The sequence below is a fragment of the Prorops nasuta genome, unplaced genomic scaffold (assembly GCF_024137725.1).
Source record: "Prorops nasuta isolate Cenicafe-Biocafe unplaced genomic scaffold, Cenicafe_Pnas_1.2 PNAS00007, whole genome shotgun sequence".
Lineage (NCBI taxonomy): Eukaryota > Metazoa > Arthropoda > Insecta > Hymenoptera > Bethylidae > Prorops > Prorops nasuta.
In genome coordinates this window covers 4,681,461-4,695,118 of record NW_027116804.1, presented here as the reverse complement: position 1 = coordinate 4,695,118, position 13,658 = coordinate 4,681,461, and the positions used below count along the sequence as shown (strand labels likewise).

The window sequence follows — 13,658 nt, the reverse complement described above, 5'->3', positions numbered from 1 at the left end:
GTTCGAAGTCAGCTTTACCTGGAATCAACTATATATGCAGACAAAATGGGGATCCATGCAGGGGCCTTTATAAGGACTACCACGTGCTAGACGGTTCTTCCCAAGTTCTGCTTTCCTTCCATGCTTCCTGTATCGGGTCCATTTACCATGCTACACCTTTTTTTCCTTAATAACTAGGGAATCCTTTCAGTGAAATCGCTATGGCGCACTATTACAAGTAGAGAAGAAATAGAAAATACTAAACAGGGGGGTACCCTTAACGACTCAACAAGACACAACTACGGCACACAACCGGCTACGTAGGGCCCAAAAATGCGAGTGTCGTCCGGCAATTATGGCACGCGAGACAATGTATTCTGCGCACGCGCGGATCTGTTTTCTCATAGACCGCGATTAAGATTAATACGCATGATTGTCGCTAAACCCGGCAGGTGATGTTCCCCCTCCCGTTTTCCGGACTAACAGAAAAGACGAAATACATATAAGTGACGAACATTATACTTCGTCACAAAGTATAACGTTAAGATAATTATACAGTTATATATGGGATTTCTCGCCAAATCTACCGTTAACTTCTAAAGGCAAGAGCAATGTAGTTATAATTATTTACAAGAAAATATCTATATATAAATAAGAAATAAGAGAGTGAATATTAGATAACACTGAGGAGTTGGATCAATCGTATGACTCTCAGTCCAGGCATGAACAATTCTAACTGGACAAAAGACCCTTTTCAAGTGTATCCAACGCTAGCCCTCCAAGAACCTAATTACTTGCAACACTATCCCTGTAGGAAATATAAGGCACAAGCAAAAAGGTAACACCAGGTCAAGTAAGGCGTAGCCAGGTCCATCAATATCTAAATCATCACTGAGAAAATTATATGACTAAGGTTGTCCAACGGAGTCTCTGAATCTCCTGTTTTAATGTGCTTATACACCAAATTTATTAACCTTATGTTAACTATAATATAATTTCAACACCTAGTCAGGAAGCAATTGATTGAAATCAAACTATGTACAAAGATATAAGTAAGGAAGAAAAATAAAAGTATATATATATATATATATTTGGCATTAAAGCCTAATTCCTGTCATCGTACAGGCTATGGAATTTTTAATCCGACTCATCTTAATAATAGTTAACTTTCCTTATTGGAAATACTAAACTATATGAGTGCAATTGGAAGAGCTTTATATATATATCCTATATTTGGAGTTGGATTCAATAATACTTCCTACGTAGACCTGCTATGCCCTACTAGATCTGGAGCCACTAAGCTAATCACAAAGGAATATTAATACTTAAACGTTGAGTCCTACTATCGGTCCTCAACGCTTACCTTCATGCAATAAACAATATAGCAAAGTATAAGCCAGGCATGCACAGCAGTGTCAAATTTAAGGTTAGGGGTAGTGGATGGAGTGAAGTCCCCAATTGAACCTCTTGACACTTCCCAATTCCCTGTCTAGCCTCCTTCCTTCCTTCTTAGTATATCGAATCCAGTCTCGGGGTCCACTTACATGGGTATCCGAACTCGATTAAAGCTTTCCTTAGATTTTCCACAATTCGTCCTGCCTCAATGACGGGTAAAAGTGGTGTGTCTGCGCCTCAGTTTTCGGTCGACCAGGCGATCGTGGCAGCTGTGCACGGGGCACAGCGCCGCCATCCGGGATCGAGCGAAACCTCATTTGAGCGCGGCGTTTTAAAAATCAGAAACAATTCATGTAGCAAGGCAAAAGAATTTGCCTTGTTACAACTCCCCCACCCTTAGACGAGACCCATCAGGGTGAGAAAAGGGAAAAAAAAAGAATAATACCATTTATGTCCTCGTTCTTTCCCAAAACCTGCAAAATTCAGCCTGTAGGGACAAAACAACATAAATGATACTGATCTACCGCTTTGCGCTGAAGACAGAAAAACGAGGAAATTAGCCGAAGCTAAATATCAGGAAACGTAACAAAAATTGCAACTACAGCCTACAGCCTGAGTTAAAGGCTTGGGACAGAAGACGAGGAGAACTATTTATATATATACAGGGTGTAACGAAACGACCGCCTTTTCTCGTAACTGGAGGTTCGGGGTGACAAACTGAGTGCACGTGTAAAATTTCGTTCGAATTGTTCAAGAGGTTTAAAAGTTATTTACATTTAAAAATCACCCTTTTTCGGTCCTTTTCGAACGACTTTGATTGCACAATGGAAAGTGAAGAAAGTGAAAAAACAATTGATGAACACCCCAATAGAATGTAAAAGTTGTCGATCGCGCGCGATAATACTTTTGCTATTTATTCCATTAATCTGGCTATCAGATTAATTTTAAAAATAGCAAAATCCTTTTCATTACATTTCCAATTCAATTCAGTACAATTATCATTGACTGAATTTATGGAAAGAGCGAGAAGACGCAATGAAAAGGAAAGTATCAGAAACTAAGATGTCGCGCGAACGCACTGATAATTTAATAGGAAACGCATGAGGGCATTCTCCTTCTACTAACGAAGCTAAAGAGAATGATTCAAAATCAATACATTGATGATAGAGAAAGCTAAACTTACCCATTTAATGTTCTCCAAGTTCTTTTACATCAAAGTTTTTAAGAAAGCTTTAAACTGGCTCCTCGATGATTTCCAGAAAGCACACTATCACTGATTTTGCATTTAAAAACTCGCGAATTTAAGCAAATTAAATATTAACCTACTTTTCTTCAAAACACCGGTTAATTTGACACTTTTGAACTGTTTGAAGTATGCTGAAGAGAAAGAGAGAAAGAGAGAGACACAGAGAGGAAAAATAATAAGTAATTCGTTTCGACTACTCTTAATCAGCCTACTTCAAACAGTTCAAAAGTGTCAAATTAACCAACGTTTTGAAGAAACGCAAGTTAATACCTAATTTATTTAAATTCACGAGTGCTTAAAAGCAAAAACAGTGATAGTGTGCTTTCTGGAAATCATCGAAGAGCCAGTTTGAAGCTTTTTCGAAAACTTCGATGTAAAAGAACTTGGAGAACATTAAATGGGTAAGTTTAGTTTTCTCTATCATCAATGTATTGATTTTGAATCATTCTCTTTAGCTTCGTTTGTAGAAAGAGAATGCCCTCATGCGTTTCCTATTAAATTATCAGTGCGTTGGCGCGACATCTTAGTTTCTGATACTTTCCGTTTCATTGCGTCTTCTCGCTCTTTCCATAAATTCAGTCAATGATAACTGTACTGAATTGAATTGGAAATGTAATGAAAAGGATTTTGCTATTTTTAAAATTGATCTGATAGCCAGATTAATGGAATAAATAGCAAAAGTATTATCGCGCACGATCGATAATTTTTACATTCTATTGGGGTGTTCATCAATTGTTTTTTCACTTTCTCCACTTTCCATTGTGCAGTCAAAGTCGTTCGAAAAGGACTGAAAAAGGGAGATTTTAAAATGTAAATAACTTTTAAACCCCTTGAACGATTCGAGCAAAATTTTACACGTGCACTCAGTTTGTCACCCCGAACCTCCAGTTACGAGAAAAGGCGGTCGTTTCGTTACCCCCTGTATATATATATAAAAATATGGAATATACATAAGTGAGGGTATATATGAAACGAAAAACAACACAAATGAGCAACACGAAGGAGCGAAGGAGGCGAAGAAACTATTCAGTTTCGGTCACTGGGTCGGCAGCAGCTTCCGCTGCGCAGAGGGCTGCAGCTTCCATCGCAGCTTCCTCTTCCCTTCGGGCCTGACAGCTGGCGCGGTAGTTAAGGACCCATTCTCTCCTCTTCCGATCACTGCTACGCGAGCTGGGACGCCTTTTGATAAAGTGTTCCGGCAGCGGCAGCGCGTTGGTCCAAAACAAATGCCGAGGCCGAGAACACATTGGCGAGCTGAGGTCTTTATTATTGCACCTCAGGCAAGTAGCTTCGTCCTCGAACACCCAACCGCAATGGCGGCAAAAAGCAGTTATGAGTGGCGCAGTGCACTCATTAAATCGGTGGCCAAAAGCATGGCAAGCGTAGCACCGATTGAATGGCAGGGCTCCGCGAGTCCACATTTGGGCTCTCTGCTCCAACGATAGCGGTGGCTCGGACTGAGCCAGAGGACGGCAGTACCAGGGAGCCGACGAGCTCTCAGACTCCAGTGTGGGGCTTCGATCTGGGCGGTCCATTGGTCCTTGAGCAGACGACAGGAAGTCCCCAGGCCGAACCAGCAGGGTGCCTCGAATAGGGCTGAAGTCCCGGTCCTGGCTGGAGATCGCGGAATCGGGCCCTGTTAATTCGCCTGCACACTGGATTAAGGCGGGGGATTCGTTGCGAGAAGACATTCTAGATAAAGAGGTGAACGAAAATCAAGGTTACACCAAACACACTATATATAGTCGGTATTATAAGGGAAAGATATAATCAGACAACTACAAGGAGTATCCTCCACCAATTTTCTACTTCCGAGGTCGCAATCGCTTCCTCCAAGTAGAGCTTCCGATCTCCGACGCACGACTGGCAGTTACGGGTTTAATCCTGGGAACAGAGGGACTATCCTCCAAAATTTTCTCACCAGGATCCCCTAAACTTGACCCAGTATGATTCTTTACGAATTCCGGAAAATCGGAAATAAAAGGTTTCAAGTGACTAATGTGTACCTTGGGGTTACAGCGCGAATCAACATCTAATAGTTCGTAAACAGTAGGGGTAATAACCCTCACTACCTGATACGATCCTGCAAAATTAGGTGCCAATTTCGCGTTGAAATCATTTACAGCTGAAGATAAAACGTGACTCTTTCGCCAAACTAAATCACCCACACGAAAGCTATATTCCCGTCGATCCTGATTATAATACTGAGCCTGGCGGAGGCTAGCTTTCTCCATTTGTTGTTGTACCAAATCTCGGAGTAACTCCAAGCGTCGCATACGCTCGTTCCATTGATTGAGGTCCGTTTTTACGATATGTTTAATTTCTTTTTCAGAACTTTGAACAATGCGGACGGCTTCCAATCTTCGTCCCAAATTGACAAAGCTTGGAGCCTCCCCAATAGAACTATGGAACGAGTTATTAATCGCGAATTGGAACTGATGCAAATAAACGTCCCACGTGCGATGATTCCGTCCTATGAATGACGAGATCATTCCTTTAATCACGCGATTCACTCTTTCGACAGGATTCGCACAAGGATAATAAGGGGGTGTAGTTATTAAGCGAATGCCATGTTCGCTTATACAAGTCTTGAGCTGCTTATTAATGAATTCGGTACCATTGTCACTAGCGAGGATTTCGGGAACTCCCCGTCGGTATATCACTCGCATTTCGAAAGATTTAGTTATCGCAGCGCCAGTTGCCTTTCGAAGCGGTTGTATTTCAACCCACCGACTAAAGTTGTCCACAAACACTAGGATATAACGAAATTGAGAAGTAGTGGGTGGCAGTGGACCCATAAGATCAACTGAGACGACGGTCCAAGGTTTTTCATAAACACGATGTCCCATTAAACCCATGGGCGTGGTCTGTAAAACCTTAGTCTTCTGACAAATAGCACAGGATCTCACATAATTAAGTACATCGCGATACATTCCTGGCCAATATACACGCACTAACAGTCGATCATAAGTTTTCGCAATTCCCTGGTGGCCGGCTGAAGGTTCGTCATGAGCTATCTTAAGAGCATTGTGCCTTTTCCCTTCAGGCAGAACCAACTTCCAGGCGTCCCAATCTTCTGCCAGCATCTCGCGGACTGGATTCGGTTTGTGACAGTACAGGCGTCCTTCCGTTACCTTCCAGTCACGGTATGTCCGAGGGTGTTTCTTGATATTGGCAATACGCTGTACGTATCATCGATCCGGGATGACTTTTTCAGCAGCGGCTACGGCAGCATCCACTTCAGTAGATCCTAAAGTTACTGATTCCATGGCCCGAGACAAAGCATTTGGGACTTGGTGCAGGACTCCTCTCCGATGTAAGATAGTATAGTCGTAGGCTTGCAAAGCTAGTGCCCACCGAGCTTAACGGCCGGTAGGGTCCTTCAAATTGTGGAGCCACCTGAGACTACTGTGGTCTGTTATTACCGTAAACTGATAACCCTCCAACTACGGCCGTAATTTCTTAATGGCCCAGATGACAGCTAAACATTCATTCTCGGTGATAGTATACTTCTTTTCAGGCGAACTAAGTACGCGATTTATATATACTATAGGATGTTCTTGGCCTTCAAAATTTTGAACCAAAACTGCCCCGATCGCGAAATCACTAGCATCTGTCTGTAGTGTAAAGGGTTTTGTGAAGTCTGGTCGTGCCAACACGGGAGCCTCACACAAGGCAATTTTTAACTTTTCAAAAGCCTCAATCTGTTCCTGGTCCCAGTGTCACTTAACATCCTTTTTTAACAGGGTCACTAACGGTATCTTAATATCAGCAAGATCCTGTAAAAACTTCGAGTACCACCCAACCATCCCCAAGAACCTTCGAAGCTGATTTAAGTTTATGGGAGGTCGATATTCGATGATGGGGCGCACCTTCTCTGGGTCCACGCAAAGACCGTTTCTATTTACTAAGTAGCCTAGGAAAGGTACTTCGGCTCGACAGAGCTTACTTTTCTCCCAGTTAATTTCTAAGTTGGCGCGTTGGATAATGGATACGATTCGTGCTAACCAATGCATATGCTTGTCAAAAGTCTCCGTTACAATTATGACATCGTCTAAATAAGCAAACGCCACCGGATCTAATTCAGGTCCTATGAGCCGATCCAATAATCGCTGGAAAGTTGCCGGCGCGTTAGTCAAACCAAAGGGCATGCGTCGAAACTGATAGAGGCCTTTCCCTGGAACTATAAATAGGGTTACTTCCTTACTAGCTTCTTCCAATTCCACCTGGAAGTATGCCTGGCTAAGATCCAACGTAGATATATACTTGGCTGATCGCAATTTGTCTAATATGGCTTCTATATGTGGTATAGGATACGCATCCCTTTTGGTGACTGCATTAACAGCTCGATAGTCAATGCAAAACCTATGTTTTCCATTAGGCTTAGGTACTAATACCGGACAACTAGCCCAAGAACTTTGGGAGGGCTCGATGACTTCAGTCGCTAGTAGACGATCCACCTCTTGATGAACAAGTTCATATAATTTCGGAGAAATTCGCCTAGCACGCTGGCGTATGGGCGCACTTCCCTCGATCACAATTTGGTGTTTGACTAGAGGAGTAACTTTTGGTACCTCTTGGACGGGCTGCTCGCGCGTTCTTCGGAACTCTTCTAGAATATCCTGTTGAGACTTTGAAAGTTCTTCTAATGCGGCACAGTCAGGCTTAGATCCTTGAGTCCCAAAGTCACGAATCGGGCTCGGGGTAAATGGATGCCAGGGTCCTCCTTGAATTCTCCATCTAAACCGATCCAGATCCATTTGTAGTCCGAACCTCTGTATAAAGTCCATTCCAAAGATGCCTTCATAGTCCAGCTACGGAGCTACGCGTATATATATGGTATGACAACTGCTGTCAATATCCATTTCTAGGGGTACGGTTCCTAGCACTTCACTAGTACTTCCATCTCCCAAACGCATTTCTCCAGACGCAGACTGTTGGAGATCGGAGTGTAGGTACGAGCAGTCTGGGACTCTCAGGCCGTCTCGCTCCCGCTCACACTCTGTCTCTCTTGATCCTACCTCCAACAGAGGCCGATAGGTGGCCCACGGCGTAGAACTCTCTCTCGCTGTTATTATTTGGGTCTATTGTACATATCAATACCCAAGAGTTCCGTGATAAGCGCGGCTCGTTTCAGTCAGTCTAGGCTCTAGACTCTGTCAAACTTTTGTATGATTAGCAGCTTAGCCATTCCTCCCTTCCTGCGACGCCACTAAGTCTCTTAGTACGCATTTCTGCTCCATCGTCGATTTCTTGGGCTCCAAGAAATCGTCTTCCTTTCTCTCTATCTTCGTTGCCTGGGAGTCTCAGGTGCAGGGAATCCTGTCCGGGGACCTGGGGACCACAGGGTTGGGATTTTGTAGTTGTAACTTTGGGTGGATTATCAATTTGCGGCTCAGCCTCCTTTGGAGCACTTTTTGATTCTTTTGTATTTTTTTCCAATCAAATAAACTGATTTTTACCAGATTTCCTGGGCGTTGTTTTTGTCACCCTAGAGCCTTCCTTCCTAGACCTCCTTGCGGATATCGCCCAATCAACTTTCAAACAAATTTCTGGTCCTTCGAGCCGGATATAACCGGTACATATTCAATTGAGTTGAATTTTGATTGGTGATTCTTCGAGGTGACTGGGGGAGTGTCTCTGGTGGCAAAATGGTAACGCAGGAGGAAATACTCATGTGCGCAGGGCACGTTAGTCTTTATTGCTCAGAATTAGATCGGCTACTGGTCAACACCAAAAAGCGTGGTATAGGTAATTTTACCGTTCCTTATTTAAATGGTCGTCTGGCTAGTGCCAAGGAAATTCTGGCGAAAATACAAATGAATCATGTGACGATTACTAATCATTTATCGGAAAAAGATTTGCAACAGTTTAACTATACGACGCAGAATACTTATGAGCGAGCTATGACGGCGTATTTGACTGCGGAAGAATACATTTTAGAGCAAATCGAGAATTTAAGCGGTGAGCAAGTCGCTCCTGTCACTGCAGGGCGGACCCATGCTCCCTCGTTGAAACACTTCCTAAGTTAGATTTACCCAAGTTTAGTGGTGACTATTCTGAGTGGTCAACCTTCTATGACTCTTTCAAATCAATGATTCACGATAATTCGTTATTACCAGGTGTTCAAAAGTTTCATTATTTAAAGGCATGTCTTCAAGGAGAAGCTAGCTCAGTAATTCGATCCTTAGCCGCCAGTAACGATAGTTACTTAACAGCATGGAATGCATTAGTGACTAGGTATACAAATGAACGAATTATTACGTCCAACCTTCTTAGCAAACTAACGCTCATTCCGAAAGTCTTCGCTGGCAATCTTATGTCCATGAAAACACTACGCGATACAACTATAGTTGCGCTTGACTCGCTGAGGACATTAGGATATCCAGTTGATGGTTGGAGTGCCATATTGGTCCACATCCTCTCAAACAAGCTAGATCAAGTTATCACTGTGGAATGGGAGAAGGAAATAAGACGTGTATTGAAATATCCTTCTTTCACTCAGTTTTTAGAGTTCATCACCGAACAGATTAATATGCTCGAATCTATTAGTAATAAATTCAAAGGTAGTAAACAAACTACTGATAATACTTCTCGTCCTAAGTCGTTGAAATCACTCAACGCAATCGTTGATAAACCAAAATGCTTTTATTGTGACGCGGATCATCCTCTCTATCAATGCAACAGCTTTATTGCCTTGAACCCTCAAGCCAGATATAAAGCAGCGCAAAATAACTCACTTTGTAACAATTGCTTGAGACCTGGACATTCGATATCGTCTTGCCGAAGTAATTCTCGGTGTAAAAAATGTTCCAAGGCACATCATACGCTTTTGCATTTTGAGAAACAAGCTAATCCGACGTCTCAACGCAATCCATCTCAAGCTACTGCACCCACCAGTCTTCAAACCATTGATCAGCCTTCGACTTCTGTTGTTGCTCATGTGAGTGCCATGGATGAACGCACGGCACTCCTTGCTACTTTTCTCGCGCGCGCTACAGCACCAAATGGCCGTCAAATTATGATTAGAGGCTTAGTCGACCCGGGCTCACAAACATCGTTCATGACGGAAAATCTAGCCCAATTATTAAGAGTTACACGCCGCAAAGTTAATGCAACGATTTACAGAGTCACAGAAGGTGCGGTACGTAACGTCTCGAGCAAAGCTGAACTCATCTTACAGTCAGTCAAACGATCAGGCCTCACTCAAGGTGACGGCATTAATTTTACCAAAAATCACGAATTATAGTCCTCGTTCGTATTCACCTCTTGAATTCCCTCAATTAGGTTCTCTGGACCTCGCGGACGAATATGCTTCTGCTAAAAATCCAATTGATATTTTAATTGGTGCAGATTATTGCCCTCAGCTCTTACTGAATCAAATAATTAATTCATCGAACCGTGCACTGATAGCACAAGATTCGTTATTTGGCTGGGTTGTGTATGGTACACTTGCGTCGCACATGCATACTGCAACAGTAAACGTTCTTCATTGTTGTGACTTCGATAAAACACTTCGAGATTTTTGGGAGATTGAAGAAGTTCCTAGCACCTATAGTTTGACCCCTGAAGATCAATTATGCGAGGACATTTTCGCGAGCAACGTTACTCAATTACCATCAGGCCGCTATCAGGTTGCATTGCCTTTCAAGACAGAGTTCTCCAAATCAGCACTGGGAGCCTCTCGCAGCATCGCCGAATCAGCTTTAAGGCGAGTTCTCTGTCGTATTAACAAATCTCCTGAGCAGTCCGAAAGCTATGCTAAATTCATTAAAGAGTACGAGCAGTTAGGGCATATGGAGAAGGTCACAACAAACGCGATTGACGCAGACTCCTTGGTTAACCTGCCTCATCACGCCGTATTTAAGCTCGAAAACGGAAAACAGAAAATACGTGTCGTATTTAATGCGTCTGCTAAAACTCAGAGTGGTCTATCACTCAACGATGTACTCTTAATAGGGCCAAAACTACAAAAAGATATAACAGCCATTCTTATGAATTGGCGTGATTTTCGTTTTGTTGGTATAACAGATATTATTAAAATGTTCTGCCAAATTCTAATTCGTCCGGAAGACAGAAAATTCCAATCTATAATTTGGAAAGATGATTCTGGTAATACTCAAACATATCAATTGAACACGGTCACATACGGTACCGGACCTGCACCGTTTTTAGCTTCACGGGTAGTGCAGGAACTCGCAAATCAACATGGTGATAACTTCCCAGATGCGAAGTCCATCTTACTTCAATCAATCTATATCGATGACATTCTATTTGGAGCTAACAACCTTGCAGATTTACGCGATATCCAATCTCAATTAGTTCAGTTGTTGGATAAAGGTAAATTTGAGCTCAGTAAATGGGCCTTCAATTCAGCAAGCACAGCTCTCCAAGAAATTCCTAATGATTCTAGTAACGCTAATCTTAATTTTAATAGCGAAAATTTTAACGAAACTAGCAAAGTGCTGGGCATATCTTGGAATACCAGCTCTGATTCATTTCAGTTTATAATCTCGCCTTCTTCCATCACTAAGTTAACAAAGCGCATGTTACTCTCGGAAAACGCGAAGATTTACGATCCTTTAGGCTGGATCTCACCGTTCACCATTGTGTTAAAGCAAATAATGCAATCCACATGGTTGCTCAAACTTAATTGGGATGACGAGGTTCCCGAGCCTATCCAATCTAAATGGATGTCTTATTACTCGCAAATGTGCGAATTAACAAAAATCAATATCCCGCGCTGGAATGGTCAACTTAGTGCAGCAGATAAATTAGAACTCTATGGGTTCTGTGATGCTTCAAATGTATCCTATAGTGCTGTGGTGTATGCCAAATTCACCAATAGTGATAGTCAAACCTCAGTCAGCCTCGTAATGGCAAAAGCCAAAGTGGCCCCTCTTAAAGCAATTAGCATTGCTCGTCTTGAACTAGTCTCCGCTGCTTATTTGACTAAACTAATGCTTCATATCAAGTCATCACTTAAACGTTCAGTGCATGACATTTTTTGTTTTTCTGATTCACAAATCGTGCTGGCTTGGATTGCACAACATTCGTCCAAATGGAAAGTTTTTGTAGCCAACCGAGTCGAATATATACAGTCAAGTCTACCAGAGGCTCATTGGTCTTATGTCAATACTAAGTCCAATCCTGCAGATCTCAACTCGCGAGGGATTAATCCAAGCCAATTAATACATTGTACGCTTTGGTGGGAAGGACCCTCTATAATTCGGGAAACGTCATCGGGAAATTCTCCTTTAATGTTTGAAACCAACGAGGAAATAAAGACCTCCTCGATATATACAAATCATTTCACACGCGATTTACCGTCATTTCTTTATAACTATTCGTCGTGGACAAAACTAATCCGTGTTGTTAGCTACGTGTTGCGATTTATAGATCGAGCGCGTAGAAAAAATGTTTGTCAACACGCTCACTTGTCAGCTCTCGAGCTACGCACTGCAACACTGCGTGTTGTGAAAATAATTCAAGCTGCTGCTTTCTTAAACTATATATTGACGTTGCAAGGCAAAAAGTCAGTTCCGTCAAGTTCTCGATTACTTTCTCTTGCACCATTTTTAGATGCGCAAGGAATTCTACGAGTAGGTGGGCGTCTGCAACACTCATTCTTGTCAGACAACCAAAAGCATCCCATTATTTTGCCAACTAATTATTTAACCGAGCTGCTCATTCGACATATACATATCACGACCTTGCACGGTGGCCTACAGCTTACGTTAACAGTATTGCGGCAAAAGTATTGGGTGATCAATGCACGAAACGCTGCGAAAAGCATAATACATAGGTGTGTCACTTGCGTTCGTCAGCGTGCCAAGCTAGGAACACAATTCATGGGATCTTTGCCTACTGCTCGAGTAAACCGTAGCCATCAATGATTACGCCGAGCCCTTCCTTGTAAAACTGCATCAAGGCCAAAACTCGAAATCAGTTAAGTGTTATATAGCTGTTTTTGTATGCATGGCTACTCGTGACATCCATCTTGAGCTTGTCTCCAAATATGATACGGATGCATTTTTGGCGGCTCTAGCTCGTTTTACTTCACGTCGTTGTAAACCCGCGGTGATTTACTCTGATAACGGGTTAAATTTTCAAGGAGCAAATAAGGAATTGAAACTTGCATTCCAAGGCTCTCTGAAACATGTGCAATCTATAGATTTTGAACCTATACGCGAAATAGAATGGAAATTTATTCCCGTGGCCACTCCTCATTGGGGTGGACTGTAGGAGAGCGGGGTACGAAGCGTAAAACATCATCTAAAGCGTGTTCTTGGGACTTTTCTTCCTACGTTCGAGGAAATGACCACACTAATTTGTCGTATTGAAGCCTGTCTAAACTCCAGACCTCTTTCTCGCTTACGCGATGACATTGAAAGTTTAGAATGTCTAACGCCAGGGCATTTCTTGGTTGGTCGCGCTTTACTCGCTCCACCCGAAATGTCCGTTCTAGATTTAAATTAATCTACTCTAAATCGATGGCAGAAAATCACTCGGATTACCGAGCTTTTTTGGCAAAAATGGTCGGGCGAATATCTGCAATCATTACAACCTCGTCCAAAATGGCAAATCAAAAATAACGATTTTCGTGAGGGTGACATCGTTATAATTAAGACTCCAAACGCTCCACCTTGCAAATGGAACTTAGGCCGAATTATTCGTTTAATAATCGGTTCAGACTCAGTAGCAAGAGTAGCTGTGGTTCAAACAGCGAATAAACAGATTCAACGCAGCCTAACCCAGCTGTGTAGGCTCCCGGCATAAATACAAATATTGACAAACAATCCCAACGGCTTCTGATCTGCCGACTCGTACATCTCATCACCTTGACGCTTTACTTATTAAATCAGTACTCCTTAATCATGGCTAGTGACAAGGTGCCTAATTTAGTCGGCAACGTCGAAATGTTCTTAAGTGAAGTTTGGGGCGAAGAAGCCAAGGCGTCCGATGTACTGGACCTTTCCTTCAGTGACTTGAGTCTTTCGGACGATGCTCCTTGTGTTGATTCTCTGCTTGAACTTCC

General features: G+C 42.5%; 1 protein-coding gene across 1 annotated transcript; it reads left to right on the top strand.

Moving 5' to 3' along the window:
• Nucleotides 1-8,271: 8,271 nt before the first annotated feature.
• LOC136774926 (uncharacterized) lies at nt 8,272-12,516 on the top strand. Its single transcript, XM_066729399.1, has 3 exons — nt 8,272-8,584; nt 8,743-9,802; nt 9,870-12,516. Exons 1-3 carry the CDS (start codon nt 8,272-8,274, stop codon nt 12,514-12,516), a joined length of 4,020 nt encoding a protein of 1,339 aa, XP_066585496.1.
• The last annotated feature ends 1,142 nt before the right edge of the window (nt 12,517-13,658 follow it).